General features: G+C 34.8%; 1 protein-coding gene across 3 annotated transcripts in view; it reads left to right on the top strand.

Moving 5' to 3' along the window:
• SORCS2 (sortilin related VPS10 domain containing receptor 2) overlaps positions 1 to 18,673 on the top strand; it is a 1,216,578-nt gene that overhangs the window by 972,373 nt on the left and 225,532 nt on the right. For all 3 annotated transcript variants that reach the window (XM_074229834.1, XM_074229835.1, XM_074229836.1), the window contains exons 6-7: positions 7,416 to 7,480; positions 15,882 to 16,000. In XM_074229834.1, coding sequence (XP_074085935.1) covers positions 7,416 to 7,480; positions 15,882 to 16,000 — 184 coding nt within the window. The remainder of the gene's footprint in view (positions 1 to 7,415; positions 7,481 to 15,881; positions 16,001 to 18,673) is intronic.

Genomic DNA, 18,673 nt, shown 5'->3' on the forward strand with positions numbered 1-18,673 from the left:
AAAAATGATTACACATGAAACTACAAATCTACTATGCTCAATTTCCTATTCTTTTCAAATTCACAGAAAATTATCATGCATATATATTTTTTTCTTCCCTCCCCCCCAGCTTTCGAGATGATTACTATTAGACATGTGCCCAAATATACACATATATACATATAGAGAGAGACATAATATTTATATGTAAACAATTCTAAACATAATTCTATTTATCACTTTCTCTGGATATAATTAGAATATTTCTTCATATATATATATCTTTCATAGTAAATTTAGGTATTTATATTAGTCAGAATAACTTATTTGTTCAAAGTCTTTCTTAAAGTAATTTTGCTTTTTTTCTTGGATTTGGCTTTTTATTCTTTCTCATTTTTGTGGAAGTCTTTCCGTGTTTTTTTTTCAAAAATCATTGAACTTATCATTTCTTATACCACAGTAATATTCCATTGCAATCATACAGCACCAATTGCAATTTCTAGTTCTTTGCCAACACAAAAAAGAGCTTTTATAAACATTTTAGAACTTATGGATGGATTCTTTTCCTTGTTCCCTAATTATCTTCAGAAATAAACCAACTAGTGGTATTGCTTGGTCAAAGGACATAGAAAATTTAACAACTCTTTGTACAAAATTCCAGATTGCCATCCAAAATGGTTGGATCAGTTAGTAATTCCACCAACAATGAATTAGTGTCTCAATTTTTCCACATCCCCTCCAACATTTATCAGTCTCACCTTCTATCATTTTAACCAATCTTAAGTTAAATTTGTAGCTTCTCTAGTGTCCAGCACTCAATCAACAAGATTTCATTAAGCACCTACTGTGTGCTTGGTAGAGTGCTTTGCACTTTGCAAATCTTAATACCCTACATTAATACATCAAAGGTCTATAATTTGTTTGGTTGCTAATCCTCTCCATCTTTGCAGATCACAGTTTATAATCTTATAAATAAATATGTGTCCGAGATTTGGAAGGGTTGTTACTTAACCATGGTTTCACAACTGAGCATCATAGCCAATGACTCAGAAGGATCTTTTCTCATCATTGTGAGCATTCTGTCCAATTCTGATCCATCTTTGTCTTCTCAAAAAATTTTCACTGTAATTCTCTAATTGCTCATTTTCTTTTGATATTGATAGATTATTGATCCAAATGTAGATCAAATTTTTCCTTAAATCTGCCTTACATAAGAACTAAGATGTATCTGTATTTACATGTCATGGTCACAAAGGTAAGTACGTTGTATTCACATCATTTTCATTTTACAGATTCAGTCTATAGCACAGGTGGGATGATGGATTTGTTTGTATGAATATGGCAAATGTTGATTTGACTTTGGACAAATTGATTTATTACTTCATGTCTCAGTTTCCTCATTTGCAAAATTGGGAATAATAATACTTGAAAGATATATCTAATAAGGTAATTGTTAGAATCAATATGACAATGTTTTAAAAATGTGAATTGAACTTCAAGTACTAAATAAATTTGAGTTATTTCTATGACTATTCCTAACATTATTATTATGCAAATTCTAAAAGATTGATCCCAGAAAACATAAGTCTTATTATAAGAAACCCTAGCATTGAACATCACCCTTCCTTCTGTCATTTTGTGTTTCTGAGCTTGTTGGAGGAAAGGCACTGCATAAATCCAAGGCAGGATTATTATCATTATGATGATATTATTATAGCCAGATGAAAATGTCAGCTCAAATAATATAGGGTTTTCACCTCCAAGCCAACCCTATTGCAGAGTTATATGACTCATTGTGGACATGTTCACAAACACTATCTCATTAACACCCTTGGGGTTTGAAAGTGTCTTTGCATCTCTCTTTGCTAACTGGTGTATAAAATTCTCCACTTCTATCCCCAGTTTGACTAGGGAATAAAGTTTTGTTCTGACCAGAATATTATGACAGCTAAGACTCAACTCCTCAGCAGTCATGCATGAATTCATATGGAAATTCATCAATTTGTACAGCTTTGGGCTGTGTTCTGTAGTGGATGCAGATGTTGTCAGTCTAAATATTTCCAATTTCTTTAGTATCCTGTGATAGCTTAAAATCTCCTCACCATTCTGGTCACCTGTGCTCTTTGAATACTTTACTTCTGGTCTTCTCTTATCTAGAAAAAACAAACTCAATTCCTCCCACCAATCATCTTAGAATATAGCTTTGAGTCCCTATCCCATCCTAATCTAGTTTGTCCAGGCCTTCTGGAATTGAAACACCATTCTGAAAAAACAAACAAATAGGGCAGCTAGGTGGCACAGTAGATAGAGCATAGATCCAGGAGTCAGGAATACCTAAGTTCAAATCCAGCCTCAGATACTTAATAATTGCCTATGTGATCTTGGGCAAGTCACTTAATCCCATTGCCTTAAATAAAAATTAAAAACAAAAAAGCATATAATTTCTAATTTTTCCAAAAAAGTCTTACATGAATCACTAATGTGTTTCCCCTACAAATCTGCTTCTGAGCATATACCTCAAAGTGGTTTAAAAAAACACAGAGAAATCCTGTATTTATCAAAATTGTAGTATATGAATGTGATGAAAAACTGTTATTCTATAAGAAATCATGTGGGATAGAACTTCAGAACAACCTGAAATGATTTTTATGAACTGATGATGGGTGAAATGAGCAGAATCAGAACATTATACACATTAATAACATTGGGTGATGATCAACTATGATGGACTTGTTCATTTCTGCAGTACAGCAATCAAAGACAATACTAAAAGACTTGTGATAAAGACCATCCATATCCAGAGAAGGAACTGTGGAGTTCAAAGGCAGATCAAAGTTTGTTATCTTCAATTTAAAAAATTTCTTATGAATTATGTCATTTTTTCTCTTCCATTTGGATGTCATTCTTCCTTCATAACATGAATAATATGGAGCTATGTTTAGCATGACTGTTGTTGTTGAGTCTCTATTAAATTGCTTTCTGCCAGGGGAAGAAGGAAGGGAAGAGAGGAAAGAGAAAAATGTCAAAAAATTGTTGAGAACTACAATTACATGTAGTTGGAAAAATAAAGAAATGTGAAAAAAAATTGATTAAAAAAGTGATTATGGAAGTTCAGTAGTAGGTTATCACCAGTACTGGGAAAGAGCCATGATATAAAAAGCAAAAGGGATAGGGGTCTAGACATGTGATGTCCTTGTTATAAGGGAACTCCCAGTTAAAGAAACTCTCTCTACCATTGCAAATTTCCTTCTCTGCATTTATAGTCTGAGAGATGCCAAAAAGCTAGAGGTTAAATTGTTCAGGGTCACATAATTAGTGATTTTAGGATTGGCTTTTTATCCACTATGTTTGCGTGTGTGTGTGTGTGTGTGTGTGTGTGTGTGTGTGTGTGTGTGTTTTGTTGGCACCCAGAACTGGGTATAATAATCCAAATCTCCCCATGCAGTAGCAAACATAATTCATTGTATATGCCTCAAATCCTTATATTCTTATTTGCAATAGGACAATGAATAAATCCCTTAAATTCTCTAAATTTCATTTTCTTCCCCTTTCACAAAGGAAAGTATACTGATGAATCTTTAAGGAATTTTCTTTCTCTACATTCTATGAATCTATGTAATCTAACTTAGTGATCTAGAAAACACACATAGCCATCTACTCATCTTAATGTAGATGGCAATATGTGACAACAAAATCTTATATTTGACAAAGTAGTAATGTATTTAAGGTAGTGAGTGCCATAGGGCCATAGTGAGTGCCATAGGGCCACCTCCCATGCCATGGCCTTCATGCTGAGGATATAAAGTAATATAAAGTCTCTAAGTTGCCTAAAAACAACCTTAAGTTATCCTGGTCTTGGAGTCAGGAGACCTAGCAGTCACAACCCAGATGTGGAAAAAAGAACTTTGCCTTCAGGAACAAAAATGTAGAGGGATGCTGATAGTATTTAAACTGCCAGAGACTAAAGTATCTGAGTGTAGCACCAAGTTGGCAAGAATATGATGTTAAAATGGGAATTTCTAGATGTTTTATATTTTTTCCCTCTGTTTCCAAGATCAACTCCTTCCCAATCCTGTGCTGTATTGGTCTCCCCAATAGTATCCTACTCTTTATGGATGGTCTCCCCCAACTCCCAACTGAATATATCTTGTAATAGAATGGATTTAAAGGGATATGGCATTCTATTTTTTCCAAGGCATGTTTTATGGATTTTCTGGCAACCAAAATTTCAAATTAGAACTCTATGGAAACTTACTGGCAATGTCATTGAGTAATCAATTCTTACCTCACAGGGTTTTAGATTTTTCTTCTATATCACTCTCTTCAACAGCTCATGTACTATCTATAATGCTTAAAATTTTAACAATTTATGTTTGGAAGGAAAATGTTACAGAATGGATAGAGAGATCTAACTTCATATTCAGGAAGATTTGGGTGTATGGAACATTAGTCTAGATTGGAGAGTATAAGATGGGGAAGTACAAAAGAGACCAGGTTGGGAAGGGTATTAATTGACGAATGAAAGAGTTCAGTTTTGATCCTCCAGTACACTTTGAGTTTGTGAGTAAAAATTTGTCATCATCAGAACTTCATCCTGGGAAAATGACTCTAGTAGATGTGCAGATCATTGATTAGAGTGGAAAGAGGCAAGGAAACTATTGCAGGAGTCTAGGTGAAAGCTGATGAGGGCCTATACTGGTGTAGTGGCTAAGTGAGAAGAGAGGGAGGGATTTTTGCAAGAGTTGTTGGAGAGATGGAAGCTGCAAATTTTGGCAACTGGTTGGCTATGTAGGATGAGTGAATAAGGAATTGGGTTGTCACCAAGATGGTACCCTTGAGAAGGGAAAAGTTCAGAGGAAGGGCAAGCTAGGCAAAAAGGCAACTATCTAAAATTGAACACAAGGTATCCTTTTTAATATGATTTCTAATAATATTTTATATCTATCACATAAAAGAATTTGAATCTCTGTGGTACATAAGTTATGATAAGCCAAGTATATATTATCTTGAAGGCACAAAGTCTTCAGCAAATAGTACCATACAGAGGGTAAAATTTGTCCTTTCCTAGAAAAATAAACTCTTCTTCCTAGATCTGATTCCCATTTGGGAGTGAAAGATGAAGTGGTGAAAAATGAAATAACTGAGGAAATAAAGTTCAAGCTTTTAAGAACACCAATTTATTAAGCAATATATAACAATATATAATTAAGCAATCTATAATTTAGAACCAATTCTTTTTAGCTTAGAACTGGACCTTAAATACAAGGTGAGACAGATTTTTATCCATTATCAAATAAGACTAATTAACTGAAAGAAAATAATTAAGCAGGATATAAAATTCAGTAATATGATTTCTAATTGGAGTGAAGATTAGGGACTTTCTAATTTGGGAGGGGAGAGATAAGGGTAATTCTCTGAAATCAGAAAAAGAGGTGTCTTATTCCCCTCCAAGAGTACATTCAATCAAGGGAACATGAAAAAAATAATTGATTCACTAATAAGAGGCCAATTTTCAGATAAGGTTTACAGGTTATTTGTAATATAGAGTTGTGAAAAAACTCCGTGCATCAGTCTTTTAGATCTGACTGAGTTTCTGATCAGATAACTTAGGTCCTTAGTTAAGGTTCTTTAAGCTATAGGTAAAGGTAGTGGCAGCTAGGTGGTGCATTGGATAGATCACTGACTCTGGAATCAAGAGGATGGGAGTTCAAATTCACCCTCAAACACTTGGCAGTTACTTAGCTAGGTGACCTTAGACAAGTCACTTTGCCCTGATTGCTTCCATCCCAGGCCATCTCCAGTCATCCTGACTCTTATCTGGTCACTGGACTCAGATGTCTCTGGAGGAGAAAGTGAGACTAGCGACTTAGCACACCCTCATTCAAATCCAATTCATGTGCTTGTCATGGCATCACCTCCTTGATATCTTAGTCTTCTTTGAGTATGAAGGACAAAGCAACAGTCAACAACAACAACAGAGGTAGTCCAGCTTCTCGGGCACACAGGGCTAGACTAAAATAATGCAATAAGGTTTTTCTCATAATTCCCACAATTGAACAATGTTTCCTCACAAGACAAAAATTGGGCTAGACCTATAATTGATTAGAAAGAAAACTGAGTCCAGATTTTTCTGAAAGTATCATGATGATAGCATAATTTCTTACAAGTATAATAATTATATATTTATATAATAATAATTATTATAATATAATTACAGGGTTACAAGAAATGATAAGCAAGGATGCTTTCAGAAACCTTGGAAGGACTTATATGAATTGATACAAAGTAAAGTGAGCAGAATCAGGTGAATATTGTACAGAATAGCAGCAATATTTTATGATGATCAGTTGATGATCTTCACTAATGTTATTTAATCAGTGAATGATTTAACTAATCTCAACAATATAATGATCCAAAAAAATTCTGAAGGACTTATGATGAAAAATACTTCAACTTCAGAGAAAGAAATAATAAAGTCTGTATACAGATTGAAGGATACTTTTTTTAACTTTATTTTTCTTGGGTTTTATGGTTTTTAGTCTGAGTTTTCTTTCACATGACTAATAAGGAAATGTGTTTTACATGACTGACCATGTACAAACCATATCAAATTTCTTGCCTTCTCTTTGAGGGAGGAGAGGAGAGTGAAGAGAATTTAAAATTCAACATTTTAAAAATGAATGTTAAAAAAATATTTTTACATGTAATTAAGAAAAAATAAAATATTTGGAAAAAAAGAAAAGGAACTGATCTGATTGAGTCACAAGATAGGGAATCAGTGTGGTTCACTCAATCACCACTACCACTTGCTGTTCTGATTCCTTCATACCCTCAAAGGAAAGGAATCAGGGAAGGCTTCATGAAGGAGGTAGTATTTATTATTCTGGAACTTGATGGTGTCTTAGCTGTCTGAGATCAGAAGGAGAGTATTTCAGGTATCTAGAAGGATGAAAGAAAAGATCAAGAAGCAGGACAGAGAAGAGATTATTCAAATTTTGATGAATAGTCTAGTAAAAGCTCAGAATTAAGACCTAAAAAGAATCTTGGAAATATTTTTTTCCTGAGCTCTTTGTTTTAAATTTGAGAACAAGGTCAAAACAGGAAAAGTGCCTTGCCCAAGATCATACATATTGCAATAGAATTGGGATCCAAACTTAAGTTCTCTGGCTACAAATCCAAAGTTCCTACAATTTTGGTTTCAATGCCTATTTTGTCTGATTGGGTTGATCCAGGAGGAGGAGTAGACAGAAAGTTGAGAAAGTATATAGGAACCAAATTTTGAAGAGCTTAGAAGGCCAGTCTAAGGAGTTTCCACATTATTTGAAAGAAATAAGGACTTAATAAGGGATTTGTAGTCTGTATGATTCAGGTTTTGTCTTATGTTTTTATTTATTTGTTTGTTTGTTTGTTTGTTTATTGTTTTTGTTCCCTCTTAGGGCTGTGGCTGGAGTAGATGGGGAGCCAGATTTGGTTCATATGGAAATCCAGGATCTCAGTGGAGGTAAGTTATTTGAGAAACCAGTGATCAAACCACAATTTTTCATAGAATTATTGTAATAGTAGTAGTAGAAATAATAATTCACATTTTACAGTTTTACAATGTGCTTTCCAAATAATACAAGGTAAGTGGTCAACATCTGTATAGCTTGTAATAATTTTCAAAGCACCTTCAAAATCTCATTTCAAAGCTGGGAGGGCTAGCTAATGCGTTAGTTGTCAGAACTAAGATCCAAAAACATTTTCACAAGATAGAATGTTTTGGTTTCCCCCCCACAAGATGGAATGTTAGGCCAAGACTAATAAGACAGAATTTATTATGAATGAGTATAAAATCTTACACTTTGGTTCCAAGAATCAATTTCACACATGTCTATGGAAAGAATATAGTTAGACAGCAGTTCATCTTTAAAAAAGATTTCAATAAGAGTCCACAATCTGTTATGCAATCCTCCAAAACTAACACACCTAATATTAGGTACATTAAGAGAAGGATAGTAACGGGGACTAATGATGACCCTTCTGTATTCTGTCTTGATCAACTCACCTTTAGGGTATTATGATAAATTCTGGTTGGCACATTTTAGAAATGATATTGATGATTTTGATCCTGTCCAAAAGAGTGCAATCAAGATCATATCATATATAGTCTTTAAAGGAACTGGGGAATATTTAGTCTGCAGACATGAAGATTTAAGGTAGTCATGAGAATGGTCAACAAATAGTCGAGGAGCTATAACCTAGATTAGGGCTATCCAAAATGCAGTCCATAGGCCACATGCTGCCTAGAAGATGATTTGACTGATGGTCCTTTCAGGCTCTGTAGGAGAGAAGTAAATGCAAAAGGTGGAAATTTCAGAAGAAAATTTTGCCTTGATGGAAGACAAAACTTCTTAACAATTATAGTAGGGCCTCAGACATTTAATAATTACCTAGCTGTGTGGCCTTGAGCAAGCCACTTAACCCCATTACCTTATAAAAACTAAAAAAACAAACAACAAAAACAACAACAAAAAACAATTATAGTAGGATAATCTTCTTTGGGAGAGGTGGGTTCTCCTTCACCCAGAATCTTGAAGACTTCTTCATTAATGATTAGAGCCAAAGGCTTTTGAGGTTACTTTCAATGCTAAGAATCTTTCAAACAAGTTTATAGAACCTCTTCTAAGACTGTGAAAGAGGCAGTACTGATCTAATTATCCCTACTATATAGATGAATCTATACCATAGTTTCTTAGAAATTTCATAGGATTTCATTGAAATCATAGAATATGGTATTTGGACTTGGCCTTAGATATCATTGAACTAAAGCCCTCAATTTAAGTATATAGAAATGGGGAGGGGGGGCATAGAAGGGAAACAGATTTCCCATGTCACCCAGACAGTAAAGGACAATGCTTAGATTTGATTCCCAGGTTCTCAGACTCCCAGTCCAGTATTTTCCACTGAATCATGTTTCTTTGCATGATGAGCTTCACATTTATACCTTCTGCCCACAGCCGGAAAATGCTATGACAGATTCCTTGAAGTTAGCCTATGCATATAGCTAAAATGACTGGGTTATGTAGAAATGTGATAGAATTTAAAGTTTACTTGTTTTCCAACAAGAGATAAATTGAAGTCAAGAAGCTACAGTCCAATGGAAAAGGCTATTAATAGTACAATTTGTTCTGGCACTTAAACATTGGACGTTTTTCCTGCTCTAAGTGTACAGCTGCCAGTTTATCTGTGGTGTGGGAAGAGAATCTGTTAGAATGAATATCCACATATGTCAATTGTTCTGAGCTCTGAGAAACCCTGCTCCAAATTCAGCACAGTTCCCTTCATACTATTTGAAGATTAAAAAACAAGATCAGAGCATATGAACCTGGAATTATAATGAGAATTGTCCTCTGAGATTCCTTCTCTATTCCTGGATATATGGTAATACAAACCATTGCTCACATTTCTATAGGGCTTCGCAATTTAAAAAGTGTTTTCCACATAGTATGTATAGTAGATACAGTATTATCACCCCCCATTTCACAAATAGGGAAACTGAGCTTGGATCATGATCAGACAAAAAGTACTGGTAGTAATGTGAGGTCTTGAAGGGAAATCTCTTGACCCAATACCTCTGTTTAAGGGGTATGTTTGGTCCTTGGAAGAATCACACTTTTCATTGCAAACCTGATGACCTCACAGCATTGAATTAATACCAGATAATACTTATATAGCTCTTTACAATATGCAAAGTGATATATTGTTATTCCCCCATCAGATCCTTAACAATGATCTTAGGTAGAAGAAATTATTATCCCCATTTTAGAGATAAGGAAACTGAGTCTGTGAATGGTTAAGTACTGAGTATGGGACTATAAATCAAATCAATACCTGAATAGGGAATTGAACTTAAATCTTCCTGATTCTTTCTTAACTAAGGCCTCTAGAAGGAGGGGTTTAATTCATGAAGGCTATCTCCTAAAGGACTGTTTGAGGCAACACTCACTCCAATGAAATTTTTGTTTTTGTTCAATTATTCTGTCCAACTCTTTGAGACCCTGTATGGGGTTTTCTTGGTATAAATACTACATTGGTTTGTCAACTCCTTATCCAGCTCATTTTGCAGATGAGGAAACTGAGGAAACAGGGTTAAGTGACTTGCTCAGAGTCACACAACTAGTAAGTATTTGAGGTTAGATTTGAACTCAAATCTTCCTGACCTAACAGTCTATCCACTGAGTCATCTAGTTTCATTCAATGAAATTTCAAACTTAAAAAAAATTAAATTTTAAAAATTGTGGTTACTTTATCGCTCTGTTGCCTTAACCAGTACAAATCACAGCTCCCTCCAATATCCTAAGAGATGGTCTTCTTGAGTTGTACCACCCCTCACTAGAACTAGCTAGCACAGAATATAAAACACTAAGCCTAGAGTCAGGAAGAGCTGAATTAAAATTTAACCTCAGACACTAAATAGCTTATCACTAAATTTCTATCTGCCTCAGTTTTCTTGACTTTAAATGGGGACTTTCTTGATTTAAATATGACCCACAGTTGTGAAGATCAAATGCTATATTTGTAAAGTGCTTAGTACAGTACCTGGCTCATGGTAAGAGTTTATTAAAGGTTTGTTTCCTTCTTTCCTTCTTCCTCTCCCTTTTTCCCCATCTCCACATCTTCTCACATTAACCTTTCTCTCATGATCAGCTTCTCATTTTTTAATTTACAGATAATCTATTCTTGTGCCTTTCTTTCCTCTATCCTTGTTTTTTATGACTTGGTAATAGCTTCCAGAACTTGTGTATAGCTTTTGAGATGATACTATTGCTTCCATGCCACAATGAGAACTTGTGGAAGGACTTGGGAATGGAAGGAGAAGTAGTCAAAATAAATTGGATCAAAGAGAGAAGTCCTCAAATGTACCCCAAAATGATTTTAGATCCAAACCTGAATCTTTGAGAATTTCTATTTTGTTTAGTTCTTTTGAGTTGCAACTTCTCAAATAATACATGGAGAAAAAAGGCTCATTAGTACTTCTGATTTACCAGCAATCCCTTGCCAAAGAATTCAGTTGATGAGTCAAAAACCTAAGGATTCAATTTCCCTTGGGAAACAGAATGGTTTAAATATAAAAAGAACAGATGTCTGGCAAAATATGTTTGGGGTTTTGCTCAACCATAAATATTTGAAAAATAGTTCAAGTATTTTCCCTAAAGCAAAACACCAATAGTTTCTCTCATGCTCATATATGTTCATTTTTACAATAGCTAGTATTATTTGCTAGTATGCAGCAAGCAACTATCAACTGGAAGAGCCATCCACTTTCTTGAGTCTTAATTTCACTTAAATCACACTTAGGAAGCCAGCCTAGATCTTAGTTTGAATAACACTTTCTCTAAAACATTTGTTCAATCATTCATTCAAACACTATTTAAGGTTCTGACTATGAACAGTTTAACTAATTATGGGAGTTTGAGAGGGCCAGAACATGAAAATAAAGAGGATAAATTCCTCTACTCAAAAAACTTAACAAGAAATATATAAATATATGTACAGTTACTAAATATTTTCAATATTTTATAAATATGATGCTTGGATATTTTAAATCCTGGACTAAATGACTTTCTATAGAATTCTATAGATAATATCTATAGAACCTATAGATAAATCGCATAATTTAGTATAATCAACATAACTAATTTATTATACCTTTCCTTTACAATTTACAATTTTTTTTTGATTTTTCATTTTGATTCCATAAAATGTCCCAGTACTCTTTCTCCAGGTAAAACTCTACTTTCCTTTTGATTATGGTTCTCTGACTTCCCATCATTTAAGTACATAAAACCAGAATGGATTATCAGAATGGTATTGCTTCTCTGATGAAATGTCTTCTATGAATGAGAAGAGAAGTTTCTGCTAGACACAACCTTGGTCATTAGCATCTGTTGTCAAACAGCACTGGGGCTATGCCCATTTGCAATCTGAAGAGCCCAGGTTGGTCCCTGTGTTTGTTCATGGTGACTATAGACTAGTAGAGTTCAAAAAACTCTCCCTTCTCTGATGCCCTAGAAACAAAAAGTTATTAAATTACTTGAGAGCTTCTGCAGTATATATCTAAGGAGATGCATTAACTCATAAAAAAAAGATGGGAAGACTGGAAACCATTTCCTGTGCAAAATTTTCCTGAAATTCAATGTCTTAATAGGAATCCTGCCTGTCACCTATGTTTCCTAAATAAGTAGCTAGTTAGGATCATAGAACTATAGTACTAGAACTAAATAAGTAGCTAGTTAGGCTCATAGAAATATAGTATAGAAGTCAGAGAACTAATACTCTTCATTTTACATATGAAGAAACTGAGGCCTAGTTTCCTTGACTTCAGGAAAAGTTAAAAAAGGAAAAAAGTCAGCTATTCTCTTCCTAGTTTCTTCTGACCTTTCCACCAGCATTAATGAAGTCACCCTCTGAAGGTCTTTGAGGAACTTAAATGACTTTTCCAAGGTCACACAGGTAGTAAGTTTCAGAGGGTGAATTCAAACTTAAGACATTGACTTCCAAACCAGCCCTCTTTCCACTCTCCCATGCTACCAGTATCATAAGATCCTGTCTACTTTTTATGTTTTAAGCTTCTTTAATAATTTTCAGTGCTAACAACTGTATACTCCACTGACCTCTGCTACGCTACTTGAATGCCCCCATGCTGCCTGACTGTTTGTTTACTTTATATTGAGAATTCCCTCTGATAATGACCTCACAGAATTTGGGGTATTTGGAGATACCAGTCCTGGTTTCATTGCCTGTGAGTGCCTTTGTTTCCTTAAGCTGTTCACCCAAAATCAATTATTTTTTTCCTAAGGATTTCCCCAGGTAAAATGAATAAATGAACAATTTTAAAATAGGAATTGAAATAGAGACTGGACATTTGTTTAAAAGATATAGGAAATTCTAAGATGAGGAAATTCCCTCTACTTTCTACCAATTCATATAATTCTCTGAACTTTAGAGCTACTTAGAGAAAGGGCCATACATTCATCCTCTGAAACCAACAGCACTAGATCTCCTGAATCTTTAATCTTTATTCACTAGGACACTCTGTCTCTCTCTATCTCTCAGTCTCTGTCTCTGATTTCTGTCTCTGTCTCTCTCTATATATATGAATATATATATATGTGTGTATATATATATATCACTATATATGTGTATGTATATATATATATATATATCACATTCCTTTTTATGTCTCCTTTTTAATTTAACAATTGAAGATCTTCTGAGATACAAATGTGTTCCTTGAAAAAAAGAATCATTGAAACGATTTTCTCTTTAGAAGAAAGTATACCAAGTATACCAAGATGTGATTTTTATTGCATATGTGTGTGAATGCTGTGGCTCAGAGAAAGAGCCAGTGATCTTGCAGGACCAGCCCTATAAAAGAGAAGATTCTCCTTTGTCATATGACTCTGGTGGTAAATTGAAATATTTTTTAAAAGTTCATTTGGGGGACAGCTAGGTGGCACAGTGGCACTGGCCCTGGAGTCAGGAGTACCTGGGTTCAAATCCAGCCCCAGACACATAATAATTACCTAGCAGTTTGCCTTGGGCAAGCCACTTAACCCCATTGCCTTGAAAAATCTAAAAGAACAAAAAAGTTTATTTGCTAAGGAAAGCAAATAATTGGCATATTCTTCACTGCTCTATTTATGTAGGCAGCTGGTAAATAGAGCACTGGGCTTGGAATCAGGAAAACTTAGTAGTTCTCTTACATATAAAGAACTCACATAGGGCAAGAGCTCACATGGGAGTCAGAAAAAAATGATATAAGGATATTCTCAAGTTCTCTTTCAGGAACTTTCATTGATTGTGCAACATGACACTGGCACAGGATGGCCCAGCATGGCATACTCTCTTCAGAGATGATGCTATCCTCTATGAGCCAAACAGAATTAAAGTAGCTCAAAAGAAACATGAATTAATTTAGACATCTTTTTGCTTTAATTTTTTTTATTTTTTTAAAACAATGGTGTTAAGAGTGACTTGCCCAAGATCACTCAGATAGGTAATCATTAAGTGTCTGAGGCCGGATTTGAATTAAGGTCCTCCTGACTCCAGGGTTGGTACTATATCCACTATGCCGTCTAGCTGCCCCTGAAACATGAGCTAATTTAGAAAATCCATCCCAAATGATCATATGAACTATTTGTGCCTGACTGGAGGTAGAGCGTGCCAAGCTCCTAGCTGTCTGATCAGCCCCAGTCTGATCACTATAACTTGACTCTAACATAATGATATCATTTTGGTCCATTTTGAGAAAGACAACAACCAGCCAACCATTCACCATGGAACATTATTACCATCTCTCTATGTCTCATTCCCACTGCAGATTTTAAGAACCTTAAAGTCAGGGACTGTGTGTCATAAGTACTTTGTATCTTGTACATTACTTTGTACACAGTGTCACCTAATAAATATGTCTCAATTTTGTTGCCATGGTTACCACTTTCCTGATGGAGATCACTTCCTTCCTAGCCTTTTGCAGACAATTTTCATGAACTCTTGTGACCAAAAATATTTCATACTAATCCTTGCAGTCAATGAAACTCTACAAACTTCTTTAAGCTGACTTTGGGGTAACAATGGTTGTTGGTCCCATACTCAATGCAGCAAAATTAATTAAGCTCTACACCCAGGAAACTGTTCTTTGACATGGAAATACATTTAAAATGGCAGGTCCCTTCATACATGAGGGTCTCTTACCTATTTAACTGGTAGAGAAAAATAATTTGAGCTTAAGAGGGTCTTCTTGAGCTTATACTCTAAAATCATATGCTGTAAGAACTCAGGGTCCATCACACACCATGATGAAAAATCAAAAGAAGATTTTCATTTAAAAACTGGAAGTTAAGACCATAAACACTAAATGCCACTATGTGCTAGGCTCTGTGAAAAATGTTAGGAATAAAAAAATTTTATAAAACCAACAACTATCCCTACCTTCAAGTAGCTTCCAATCTAATGGGAGAAGACCAGACACACACACACACACACACACACACACACACACACACACACACACACAACACAGAGAGAGAGAGAGAGAGAGAGAGAGAGAGCTGAAAGGAGGGCAAGTGGGAGATAGAGAGGGGAAAATATGCATTAGTGGTAGAGTACAATCCAAATAGGAGGCAGTTAAATAAATAGAGCTCTGGAATTGGAATCAGGAAGATATCTTCATGGGTTCAAATCCAGTTATTTGTATGACCCAGGACAAGTCACTTAACCCTATTTGCCTCAGTATCTGGTCTATAAAATGGACTGCAGAAGGAATGGCAAATCATTCCAGTATCTTTGCCAAGAAAACCCCAAATAGGGTCACAAATGGGATTGGACATAAATAAATGACTCAATAACAACAGCAAATAACTCAAAAATCAGTTGATTCAAAATGAAGTACTTTTAATGGGAAGATTTGGGGAAGAATTCTTTACTCATCCTTCCAAATATACAATAAGAGGGACAGAAAATCCTGAAAGTACTAATGAGGTAGGAATAATTGCCCTCACAGGATGACAAGTTTCTTGGCAACAAAATTTCCTGAGAGTATGATTTTATGGTGGAGCTTAGTCTAAAGAGTGCAATCGATGGGAAATGAAGTTGTCTAGCTTACGATCCCTATTTAACTGGAGGTTTGGGGAGGAGTTCTTTGCTCAACCTTATAGTTCTCCAATCAAAGGGGCAGAGAGTATGAATATCAAGTTGATAAATCACATTGAGGTTCATAAATGGTAGAAGCTTAAAATGTGGTATAACTTGACAGACTGCTATTGAACATAGCTGTTTCCTTCAACAGTAAGAGCACTAAATTGTTGGTTTTCCTTTGAATTTATTTTATAAGAATAGATTTTGGTAATTTTTCTCCCCAGGTTTCCGATATGTTACCTGTCAGTCTCAGAACTGCTCTGATAGAACACCCACAATTCCATTTGCCAGCAGCATTGACCACAATTCCCTGACTGTGCAGGATGACTACATATTCTTTAAGGTAAATGCAAATGAATTCCCTTATGTGTTCAGTTGAAAGAATATGATATTCTTGACCAATAGAAGCATGGCTGATGACCCTATGAAATGCTATTTTTTTCTTTGAGAAAATACTGAAAAAAAAAAAAAACTTTACAATTCAATTCAGAAGGAAATCACACCAACCTTTATAGAGAGTTTTAGGGTTCCAAAAGTACTTTATGGAGAAGGGAAAGAAATAAGCATCTATATAATGCCTACTATGTTCCAGGTACTATGCTACAAATACTGTTTCATTTAATGAGTCAAACCAAGATTAAATAACTTATTAAATGACTTATTCAGGATATTACAGGTAGATAAGTGTCTGAGGTCAAATTTGAACTCAGGTCCTTCTGACTCCAAGTCTAATTCTATACCTAGATGCCTTGGTAAAGGAAATAAAATTGTTCCCATTTTCTAGATTAGGAGAACAGAAGTGCCCATCTTGTATGTGAGGCTTTTCTTGATGCCCCCAACTCTCTTCTAGGATCTACCTTGAATTATTTTGTATATGTTTATCTGTGTGCATATTTTATCTCTCTTTACATTATATAAGTTTCTTGAGGGCATAGACTTTTTGTCTTTGTGTAACCTATGCAATGTAAGCATGCTAAAAAAAGTTTATTTAATTGAATTGAAATTTGTATAGCTCCTAGACAGTCTGAATTTGAACCTTGGGTTTCTTAAGTCACATCCCCAGGGTCTCCTTGGAAGGAATCTTGAAAGGGATCCATAGTCCCAACCATAGATGAATAGAAATCCTCTTCATGACAGAATTTACCATATTGATAGAAAGCAATGGTGCCCGTAAGTCATCTCTTCTATAAGGTCAACGTGGCAAGGTATTCAATCCATCTATATATGGCATATTCCCTGGGACTTTCATCATCATTCTATTTACCTCCTTCTGGAAGAGGAATTCTCAACCTTTTTTTAACAAATCATGAATCTCTTGACTGTCCGATGAAGTATATGAGCCCTTCTCAGACTAATATTAGTTAAATGTAAAAATTAAAATACTTGGGATTATAGTGAGAAAATACATTGAAATAAATCTATCAAAATGTTTTTTTAAAGTTCACAGACCCAAATAAAGTCAGATCTAAATAACTGGAAAAATGTCAAATAATCATGGTTAAGTTGAGCTAAAATCAAAATGACAATTCTACCCAAATTAAATTACTTACCAAATTAAATCACAAGCAAACTACCAAATGACTACTTTACTGAACTAGAAAAAAAAATAGTAACAAAATTCATCTGGAGCAACAAAAGGTCAAGAATAAGAAGGAAAATGATGGAAAAAATGTAAAGGAATTTGCTTAGCTCTACCAGATCTAAAACTGTAGCTATAAAGTGGCAGTCATCAAAACTAGAGCAATGAATCAGTGGATTAGGATAGGTTCAAAAGAAACCACAGTAAATGACCACAGCAATGTACTATTTGACAAATTCGAAGACATTAACTTCTGGGATAAGAGCTCACTATTTGACAAAAATTGTTGGGAAAACGGAAAATAGTATGTAAAAACAAGGCATTGAACCACATCTCACACCCTATACCAAAATAAAGTCAAAATGGGTACAGGATTTAGAAATAAAGGGTGATACCATGGATGAATTAATAGATCAAAAAATACTCTATCAGATCTATGGAAAGGGGATAAATTTATGACCAAACCAGAATTAGAGTGCAATATAAACTACAAAATGAATGATTTTGACTATATTAAATATAAAAATTTTAGCACTAATAAAATCAATGCTGCCAAAATTAGAAGGAAAGAAGAAAGCTGGGAAACAATCTTCACAGTTAGGAGTTCTGATATAGGTCTCATTTCTAAAATATAGAGAGAATTGCATCAAATTTTTAAGGTTACCAAGTCATTTCCCAATTGATAAGTGGTCAAAGGATATGAACACACAGTTTTCAAATGAAGAAATTAAAGTTATACAGAATCATATAAAAAATGCTCCAAATCACTATTGATTAGAGAAATGCAAATTAAAACAATGAGTTATGACCTCTCACCATTCAAATTGGCCAAGATGAGAAAAAGGGGAAATGATCAATGTTGGAGAGGTCATGGGAGGATTATGACATTGATGCATTGCTGGTGGAGTTATGAACAGATCTAACCATTTTGGAGAGCAATATGGAACTATGCCCATAGAGTAATAAAACCATTCATACCCTTGAACCCAGCAATTCCAATCCTAGGCCTATATCCAAAAGAAATAAAAAAGCTGAGAAAAGTTCTACATGTTCCAAAATATTCCTAGGAGCTCTTTTTGTAGTGGCAAGGAATTGGAAGTTGAAAGGATGCCCATCAATTGGGTAATGGCTAAACAAGTTATGGAACATGAATACTATGGAATGCTATTGTTCTATAAGAAACCATAAATGGTCGGATTCTAGAGAAGCATGGAATGACTTATGGGATCTGATGCTGAGTGAAGGGAGCAAAACCAAAAGAACAATGTGCACATTAACAATAACATTGTAGGTTGAACAACTTTATGGAAGCAGCTCCTCTGAGCAGTTCAGTGAGCCAGGACAACAGTTTTAGACCAACTATGGACAGTGTTATCCCAATCCAGAGGAAGAAAAACAAAATAATACAACAAAAAAAAACCCTTCAAAATCTGATTA

Source organism: Macrotis lagotis, chromosome 3 (genome assembly GCF_037893015.1).
Source record: "Macrotis lagotis isolate mMagLag1 chromosome 3, bilby.v1.9.chrom.fasta, whole genome shotgun sequence".
Lineage (NCBI taxonomy): Eukaryota > Metazoa > Chordata > Mammalia > Peramelemorphia > Peramelidae > Macrotis > Macrotis lagotis.